The sequence below is a fragment of the Mus pahari genome, chromosome 2 (genome assembly GCF_900095145.1).
Source record: "Mus pahari chromosome 2, PAHARI_EIJ_v1.1, whole genome shotgun sequence".
Classification (NCBI taxonomy): Eukaryota; Metazoa; Chordata; class Mammalia; order Rodentia; family Muridae; genus Mus; species Mus pahari.
In genome coordinates, this window is record NC_034591.1 from 38,659,957 (window position 1) to 38,670,048 (window position 10,092).

The 10,092-nt window shown below is 35.8% G+C and overlaps 1 protein-coding gene across 2 annotated transcripts in view; it reads right to left on the minus strand.

The window, feature by feature from the left end:
* The window catches only part of Asz1 (ankyrin repeat, SAM and basic leucine zipper domain containing 1), a 52,804-nt gene extending 43,235 nt beyond the window's left edge, over positions 1-9,569 (minus strand). Inside the window, exons 1-4 of one of the 2 annotated variants that reach the window (XM_021191401.1) lie at positions 9,446-9,569; positions 8,920-9,019; positions 5,282-5,404; positions 3,414-3,525 (exon numbers count right to left, since the gene is read on the minus strand). In XM_021191401.1, the coding sequence (XP_021047060.1) occupies positions 3,414-3,525; positions 5,282-5,404; positions 8,920-9,019; positions 9,446-9,550 (440 nt within the window). In that variant the 5' untranslated portion in view covers positions 9,551-9,569. The remainder of the gene's footprint in view (positions 1-3,413; positions 3,526-5,281; positions 5,405-8,919; positions 9,020-9,445) is intronic. The other variant, XM_021191402.1, reaches the window with a different exon arrangement.
* Between the last annotated feature and the right edge of the window lie 523 nt (positions 9,570-10,092).

Here is a 10,092-nt window from a genome sequence, read left to right on the forward strand (position 1 = left end):
ATTGGGGGCCCTGTGTTCTATCCTATAGATGACTGTGAGCATCCACTTCTGTGTTTGTCAGGCAGTAGTAAAATAAAAGGCTAAAGCAACTAACATGTTGAGGGAAGGGTTTAACTGGATTATGGTTCTGAAGGGATGAACGTTTGACATGGCAAGGAAGGGTGGCAATAAGCAGCTAGCATGGAGTTTGAGCTGAAGCTGAGGACTCAGACTTTTGAGCTGCCCAAAGCAGAGAGAGCTAATGGAATGGCACCAGTCCTTAACCACTCAATGCCCACTCTTACTTCCTCTCGAGGCTACACCTCCCAAGCCTCCACAAGCAATGCCAACTGGAAACCAAATATTCAAATGCTCAAGACTATGGTGGCATTTATGATTGAAATAACCACACCCACAATACAAAGCATTCATTATTCTTTCAAAAATATTCATAGGATGGAATGTCAAGCAATTCATCACTGACGTATCTTTGGTGAAAGAAATTAGACACAAAAAAATATCATACAATTCTATTTATATAACATAGACTAAAACGATTATAGGTGTAGAAACCAGTAGCAGATGACACATTAGCTACTAAAAGAAGGGAATTTTACAGGAAAGGGTACAAGTAAAGGAAGATTAGAAATGTTCTGATTTAGAGTGTGGATAACACAAGTATATACTGTTTCAGTCAGTCAATTACACACTAAAATGTAAATAATTTACTGGATGTAAATTTTACGTATTAAAAAAAAATCATTACACAAATTCCATGGTACCATTCCAAAAGACTTCTAGCAAATAAAAGTGTAGGAAATTCAACATTTACTCTTAAGTTTTATGCTTTCTACACGTTTAGCAAAACTAACCAAAAGAATTGATTCAGATCATTCTTTTTTATTATAAAATCTAACAAATGAGTTAATTCCTTATTTTCTTCAGGCCTTCCCTGCATTTTATATACAAACCAAGATTCTGCCTTTTGAGATGTCTCCATAGGGTGTAGAAGTGTCCCCACCACTTCAGACAACAGAGCAGACAGTTAGTCTTTAGCTCACAGCCAGACCCCTAAGGCTTTGCTGTTTCTTTTATTCATGAAAGGAGACTACAGATCTCATTTTACTTTCAAGGATATCTTTAGAAAGCTAGCAGTTGTGATCATTTAGCTTTTACAGAATCAGCCATTTATATGCTTCATGTATAACTTTCTAGTGTTTTAAGAAGTATTTCTTATGAGCAAAAAGAATTGCTCATCAAAAGAATAGGTCATCGGACTGAAAGTAAACTCATCTAAATGTTTGCTTTTCTCTGTGCCATCTTAATGATAATTCTTTGTTGCGTTTGTCTCTGGTATATTTTGCAGATATTATACACATGAACCTACAACTTCTGATAATCAAATAGGTTTCAATTTTTTCCGTTGTTACTGATTTACATACCCAGTTACCTCTATATCTCACTGTATTCTCCTGTGTTCTGACTATTTCCTTTTACATGACATATGTCATTTCAGGTCTATTCCATATATCTGAAAGACGAAATCTAATTCTTAAAGAGGCAGAATTGAAGATCCCAAGACACTGGCTCACTTGTCATCTCCTTTATTATGCTTATAAGCTAGGCAGTAATGGACAAAGCTTTCACCACTTACTGTAAGCACAGTCTTTCTGAAAGTGGCACAGGCTCGACCTTGAACTCATAATCTCCCTGCTTCAAAATCCTGCAAGCTAAGACTAACAGGGATGTACTACCACGTCCTGGCTACTAACTATAATATCTTGTGAATGCAGTGAAAGCAAAAAAGCAAAACAAAAACTGAAAAACACATAGCAAACTCAGTGTTCCTTTGAATCCAGAGAGGCAAATCTTATTTAAGCCATCTCCAAAGGTACAAATCTAAATGACAGCACCCATGAATTTGATTTAACTACATGTTTTAATCATTTGTTTCAATTTCAAGGTACAACCAGATCCAAAATTTACATTTAAGAATTATATTCTAAAGAAAATAAAAATATTCCTATGAAGTAGTATGCTAAATATTTGCAGCTAGTTTTAATATCTACTCTTTTAATCTTTAATTTTTATTACTTTTATTTTTTTACAGTCTAGTCATTATCTCCTCCCAGTCCGCCCTCCCACAGTTCCTCATCCCATTCCTCCTCCCCCGTCTCTAAGAGGATGTCCCTTCGCCCCATGATTATCTATATGGCTTGACCTTTTTAACACTAGATCAGGGGTTCTTAACATTAATACTGTTTACGTTCTCTGTTAGAACTCCAGTGCTTGCAGGGGATTTCCTATGAATTATAGGATACTTTACTGAGCAGCCCTGATCTCTAGCTACTAAATGTTAAAAATACCTTTGAGATATAACAATAAAAAGTATCTTTAGAGATTGCCACGGTGGTATGGAAAGCAAAACAGATCTTGCTTGAGAAGTACTCCAGAGATAAGAATCTTTTTTATTTTAGATATAGAAATGCTATGTAAGTACTTTCCAAGGCTGCTACTGTGTCTCATAGGTAGCAAACTAAATTAGGAAGAAAACTTCAGAGTTCAGTACAATTGTTACAACAATTGAGGCAATGGATAGTAACTATTTGTAATAATTTATGAATGATTCTATCAATACTAGACATTTATTTTATGTATACTAATTCCTACTTTCTTTATTGTTAAGATTAGCTAAAAGAAAAGAAGCCAACTAAAAATTTTTTTCAAATAATGTATTTTTATTATTAGTGACTTTTCAACATATATGTGGTTCATTTACTGTTTGTATATAGTACTATCCCATATATACAATAACCTGACCAACTGATAAAGTTGTAGGAAAAGGGAAATACTTTTTTGTATTTTCTTAGTATTGGTATAAATAAAAGTATTCTCTTAAGAAATACTTATTTAGTCATTGATTTACTTATGTGTATACATATTGTGTGTGGGTGTGTGGGTGTGGATGTGGGTGCAAGTGCCTATGAGGTCCAGAAAAGAGTGTTGGATTCCCTGGAACTGAAGACAGAGTTTGCTGTGAGCTGTGGTTCTGGGAACTGACCTTGAGTCATCCACAAGAGCAGTACATTCACCACATAATTGCCAAGCACCTTGCCAGACTCAAACTCTTAATTCTCACCTGGAGAGAAACACTTAAACAGCTTTACTACTATACTATCACTCAACAACCATGTTTGTATGAGACTATGATTCACAGGAAATAGGTTTACAGTTCTGTTACTTTGTAATTTCAAATTTACCAGAAGTTTACCCTCATATTATCTCCTTTTGATAATAAATACAATGAAACTGTGACTTTATGACGCATTTTCATTTACCATTTGGCCAAGCAAACAATGTTATTGAGCTTTAAAAATTCATTTTATCCAATGTATAACAGGTTGATAGAGTATCTGAAAAAGAGAGGCTCTTACCTACAAGCAACATTTGGGTCCGCATTTCTTGAAAGTAGTAACTCTACACATTTCAAGACCTGCTCCTCTGAGCAACGAGCAGAACAAGCACTTATCAAAATGGTTAACTTGTCTATATGAATGGAAAAGCAAAGAAATCCTCACACATTAGGAAGTACTTCTAATTGCCTTTTTTACCATCCTAAGCATGTACTGAACTCTAAAATTCTCAACCTCTTCCCATCTCTCTCTCCACGCATATCTCACCATCTTAGCAAAGGTTCTTTTGCACCTCTAAATTATGTTTAATTCATATTGTAACTTTCTTCATTTATTGGCATTTTTTTTTAGGAGAATAGAAAATGGTTCAGCACAATGAACGTGAATATTGACATTGCATGCATGTGAAATTTTCATAGATACAAATCTGTTTTGCTCTTTTTGGGATTGGAAAATAATGATACAGTCTCTGATTTTACTTCACTTCTAACAGTCCTGGAGCTTTGTCTGTAAACTGTACTGGTGCAGAGATCAGAAGACAACGCTTAGAAATTGGTTCTCTCCTTCCATCATGTGGGTTCCAGGGATTAAACTCACATAAGCAGGCAGGGGTTGGCAACAAGTGCTTTTGCCTGCTGAGCCATCTTTCTGGTCCCTCCACCCCCCAGTGTGTTCTTTTTTTTGTTTGTTTGGCTTTGTTTTTGTTCTTTTGTTTTTGTTTTTTGTCATTTTTATTCTGTGAATTCACCCTGTTTTCTAAAAGTGGAGAAAATCAGGATTGACGAATTAAAGACAAAACAAAATGAACAAAAACATATACACATACAAACTTTTCAAGTATCAGGAATATAAAATAGGCCATCACAGCCATGTTTTTAACTAATGGCTCAATACAGATAAACCATAATTATCCTAGACCCAGTTTTATGACTGACAGTGTTATTATCATGATGCCTTAATATTTTGTTTTAGACATGAAACTAGTAACAGGCCTCAGTACCCAATGGGAATCTTATGTAGACACAGAGGAATTTATAGTGTAGCTCCTGTGAAAATACAACGTGCTTTATAAACACAAGTGCTTCTCTGATTTTAAATAGAGGAAGGAAACCATGATTTTCTGAAGAGAGTATTTTATATATTTTCAAAACTCTCCTCTTTAACATGGTTTTCATTAAGTGATGTTTTCAAATGACATGATAAAAAGCAAAACCTAAGCATGCAACTAAGGGAGGAATGTCTATAAAATATATAGAACATTATAGTAATAGTTTTATAAGTATTTCATGTAGATTATAAATGTGAAAATTTATACTGAAACAAAATTTATAACTCAAAGATTAAATGAATTCAAATATCTATTAGAAACATCTTAAGGAGGTGCCATCACTGTTTCAATGAAACAAACTGGATTTACGTATATACCATTGCTTTTTAGAACGGACTCACAGTACTTAGCAGAAGTTGTTGAATAACAAAAACAACAACAAGAAAAAACCAGTTTTAATAAACCATCTATGAAAAAACTTTAATATAATTGTTTTCTAGTATACAAAGCAAATTTCAAATAGTTTTTCACAAAATTACTGGCTTTTTGATATAGCTTTCAGTGACCTTTTCTTTAAAACCAAAAAATCTATTTAAAAGCATGTTATTTAAAAGTACACATTAATATAACCTGTGTAAAAATAGCAAAAACTAGACGTTGCAATCTATTTTCTTGGAGAAGCAGTTTTTTTTAAAACATGTATATTTAAATTCGAGTTTTCATATCTCTATACAACTAACAGATTTTTGCTTAAAGTACTTTTTCACTTGGTATAATTTTGTTTAGAAATCAAAGAATCACAGTAAGCTGTCAGTTAAATTTTGTCAAGCATTTTACTTACCCTTATCAAAGCTTGCATTGGCACCTCTGTCCAAAAGGAAGCGAACCAGCTCTGCATTAGCCACACTAGCGGCATACATAAGAGGGGTCCATCCATAGCAGAAGCTGGAGTCCACATTAATGCCTATCCATGAGGAGAACATCTGTTTTAAAGACTTAATTTCTTATTTGTGTGTATACATATAATTATGTATAATTTTATATGTATTTATAATTTATATATAATTATATATAAAATTCAATACACACATGTATGAATGTTTACCTGCACAAATGTATATGTACCACTGGTATGCAGAGAGGCAAGGGGGCATAAGAACTCCAGGAACTTTAATGGAGTTATAGATGGTTTTCAGCTACCATATAGATACCTCAGAACGGTTTCATAATAAGAAAGGCTTCAAAAACTACATGAATTGGTATTAATAAAATTTGCTACCTTCAGTTTCATGGTGGCACTACATTCAATGAGACCCAATATGACTAATATTTACCACATAATAAATACAGCATCTGTAATATAAAAAATTTCTATGATATCGTTTTCTATGGTGGTATTGGGGAAGATTTTGTGGAGGTTATATGTCTTTTATGTGACAATATTATGCCTGGGAAATATCATACATCTTTATGGTTTCAAATGCTACATGTGTCCCCCAGATATCCTTAACGTCTTACCAACATGCAATTTAACCCATGGATAACTGATAAAGCATGACTGAAAGTTAGGTTAGATCATAAAGCTCTGCTGAGTAACGGAGCCTTCATTTTGTAATCCATGGTTCAATATTATATATCTCTATTATAAACACAAAATACCACTGGTGGGAATGAAACAGAAGGCAAGGGAACCAATAGGAATCTAGAAGTATATAATACAAAAATAAAACCAAGAACATGGAAAAGAGAGGAATTAGAAGGAAACAAAAAGGAAATTCAAAGATAGTATCACTGTAATTTAAAATTACTTTGAGGTATGATTAAAAGAACAAGCAAAAACTTACCATCAAGTTTTACTTTAGAAAATTAATTAACAAGCAGTGATCTAGAATAAGGAGAGGTCTGAAATGTCAGGGCTTGAATACAAAATAAAGCTTGAATTAGTAGCTATTTAGATGGGACAGGGCAGGAGATAGGGAAAAAAAGTTATGAGCACTGGCTGCTCTTTCATAGGACCTACCTGGTTCAATTCCCAGCACCCATATGGCAGCTCATAACCTACTTTAACTCCAGTTCTTTGATATGCGATGCCTTTTTCTGACCTCTGTGGTACTGCATGCATGTACTACACAGACATGCAGACAGAGAAAACATCCACACGCATTACAGATATAGATGCAGATACTGACAGACATAACATTTTGAATGGGACAGAGACAGATAGTAACTGCCAAGAAAGGACAACAATAAAAATCTTCAAACCATTAACACTGCAAATTTCTTGATTTATTAGGAATTTTCTAAAAAACACTGGCCTAGCAATATAAGACAAACAGAAAAATGTTGGGCTAACCTAGGATTAAGAAATCTAGAAGCTATGTTACAAGGACAAAGACACAGTAAGAGAATGAACTCAAATCCATTAAATTTATATAAACCACTTCCTTTAAAGATATCAAGAGTAAAGTGGTAATTTCTCAGTGACACTTGCAGACCAAGAGGCTGGAGGGATGGCTTAGCAGTTAAGAACAGTGACTCTTTTTCTAGACCTGGGTTTAATTCTCAACACCCATATGGTGATTTGTAACTGCAGCTGCTGACATATAGACAGTCAAAACATCTATACAAATAAAATAAAAAATTAATTAAAATGATCACGAATTTCAGGAAAGAAAAGAGAATGCTTTCTGTTTCAAAGAAATTATAGTGTTAACAGCATTGGCTTTAGTGTTTTATAGTATACAGATTTTTCACGGTCTCTTGATATAGCAATTTCCTTAGAAAGATAGAAGTCATGTAACTGAGGCAATGCTCTTGCTGAAGTAGCAGGATGCTGAAGACTATAGGAGTGCATGTCAACTGTCTTGGTTAAACTCTCATGATGTGTATTGTAGTTACTGAGGAAACACAGGACTGAATTATGTGCTTGAGCTTCTGTTTGTCTTTTCTAACAATTTCTCCTCTGTAAGATGATGTGATAATCGGAAAGCGCATTTAGAAAAACAATCATAGTTCCTTATTCTTTTCTTTGGCAGTTGCTAGCAAAAGTGTGATCCAAGATAGAAATAAAACATATGACAAAAGAGAAGTAAACTTTGAATTCTGGTATAAAAATTCTCACTGATTATCACTTCTAACACTTATTTTGTGGAAGCAAAAGTAAAAGACCTTTCTCCTTATACCTACACATTTATTTTTGGCTTCTTAAGATGAGTTTTAAAATATATTGTAACTAAAGACAAATTTCAAATGGCTGAGCACTTACTTAGCAGTTGGCTCTTGACAAGAGGCTGAAACCTCTCATTTACCCACCCTCACACTAACCCCTAGTACTTCATGCTCCTCCATCACCCTCAACATCCCTAGTCCCACTATTCTGAGAAAAATTCTCTTTTCTGAAACAAATGTCTGCCTATTTGACCACAACTGTAACTATGCTCAGTACATGTACATGTCCAGTCCTCAAATTTCCTTAGTTAACTCTTACTGAACATTGTCAGGTGAATATCAAACTCCTGCATTTGTTCACAAAGTGCGACAGAGCTTCCCCATTTGTTACAAAAATAACACCTAAGACTTACATATTGCTTACACATCTTAAGCTAATACTGACTTAAACCTTATTCTAAGCCTTTATTTACATGTTATTTTTCTAATTTTAATTTCAATATCCTTGAATGCAATGCTCCTATCCTTTTTAAAAAGGGGGAAAACTGAAACCTACAAAAATTTGATAGCTTATTTAATATTAGAGAGCCATCAAATATCATGGTTACTAATCAAAACCTGATCTTGTTTTGCAATGATGTATTTTCAATAAATGCTATATTATCTCTAGCATAGAAGAAAAACAGTTGCTGTCCACAACCTCATATTTACGTTTGTGTGTGTGTGTATTTTGTACCTTGAACTTGTTAGCCCTTGGATGATTTCAACCACTAGGATCAACAATTTAATTTGTATGTATAGGTAATTTAAAGATAAATTATACTTAATCTATAAGAAAGCATTATGAGACTTGGGATAAAACTATATTTTACATAAAGGAACTGATGCTCTAAAAAAGCTTAAATAACATCCCCAAGAAATCACATTGAATAGGCCATGAAACTAGAATATCCAGATATTCAACTCAGGCCTTAGGTCACCAAAACATAATACAGAAGGAGACAGAACCTGAAAGAGTTAAGAAGCAAATTATAGCAAAGTAAATATTTAAAAAAGGACGATCAAGGTGGGGGTAAGATTAGTCAAGAGGCGGGCTTCTTAAAGGTTCAAGGACCAATGGAAAGTAACTAGACCCATTCCAAATAAGAGGGTAGATGAAGCAAAGAGGTCAGGAAGACAAGAAGCCAACTAACACATGGGTAACACAACTGTTAACACTCATTAGGAAAAAAAACGACACAAACTTTAAAAACTAAGGCGCACTAATGAAGTGAACCAATGATTCATTTGACAAGATTCTCTGACTCTCACCAGAATCCAGGAGTTCTTTCACTAAAGAAATATCTCCGGTGGTCAGTGCTTTCTTAAACGTCTCGTTCTTCTCTTCAACGGGTAAAGACCTTTTTAATTTCTAAAGGAGCAGGAAGTTAAATTTCTCATTAATGTATATCTTCATCTACAAGGCACCAGACAATAACAATAAAACAAAAACAAATAACAAACGACATAGGGTTGTTTCTGCTTTGGCCAGCAAATGAAATACGCGACAAATCCGGGTCTAAAATGACCTTTAAAGGGAATGGGCAACGACGAGATGAGCCAAATCCAGGTGACGTCTGTGGCCTAAAGGATGCAAAGGATGAAAACCGCAGTTGGTAAACAAGGGGGCATTTGGCTGGTTTGCTTAATAACCTGAAACACGCCTAAGCCAAAGCTCTGGGAGAAAGTTAGGGAGCTGGGCACGAGGGGGAAACTGGGGCCATGTGTCTAGGCCTCGCTCCTGAAAGCCACAGGAGGCCCCAAACCGGTGCAGTCCAGAAGTTGCCTTCTCCACTACCTGAGAGGACCGGTCGAGATACCCAATATCCCAGCCGTCATCCTCACTATCGCTGCTCTCGCCTCCACCAGCCACTGCCAAGCCCCTCAGAGTGCCCGCCGCCATGGCCCCAAGATCTTCTTCAGGTGCCTGCGCACTACCAGAGCCGGAGCGTGGCCTTGCGCAAGCGCAAGCGCAAGCGCGTGGGGCCTCTGGCGCAGGCGCAGAGCTGCTCACGGCCACTTCCTCCTCTCAGGAGCTGGCTTTTCACAACGGAACCTCACACCGGAACCTCACACCAGAACCTGGTGGGGTCACATCTCACGAAGGCCCACCGCTCTGTTCTGCTCTCCCATGGTACTTCCAACTCCTTTAAGAGACTTTGTTTCATTAAAAAAAAAAAAGTTTGATTACATTCTTGAACAACAACAACAACAACAAATGCTTGCTAGTGGAAGGAGCTAAGTACGAAGGAGCTTTTTCTCGCTATGAACAGTGTGCTGGGTGAGATGGGCTCCTATCAGAAATAAGTGCCTTATAAGACAAACTCTTATTTGCTAGAGTATGTCACAAGCGAGAACCACAGGGACTTTCCAGAAGCCGCCAGAAGTCCTCATCTTCCTTCCATTCTTTGACTTCCATGTGACCAGAGGTCTCAGCTTAAAAAT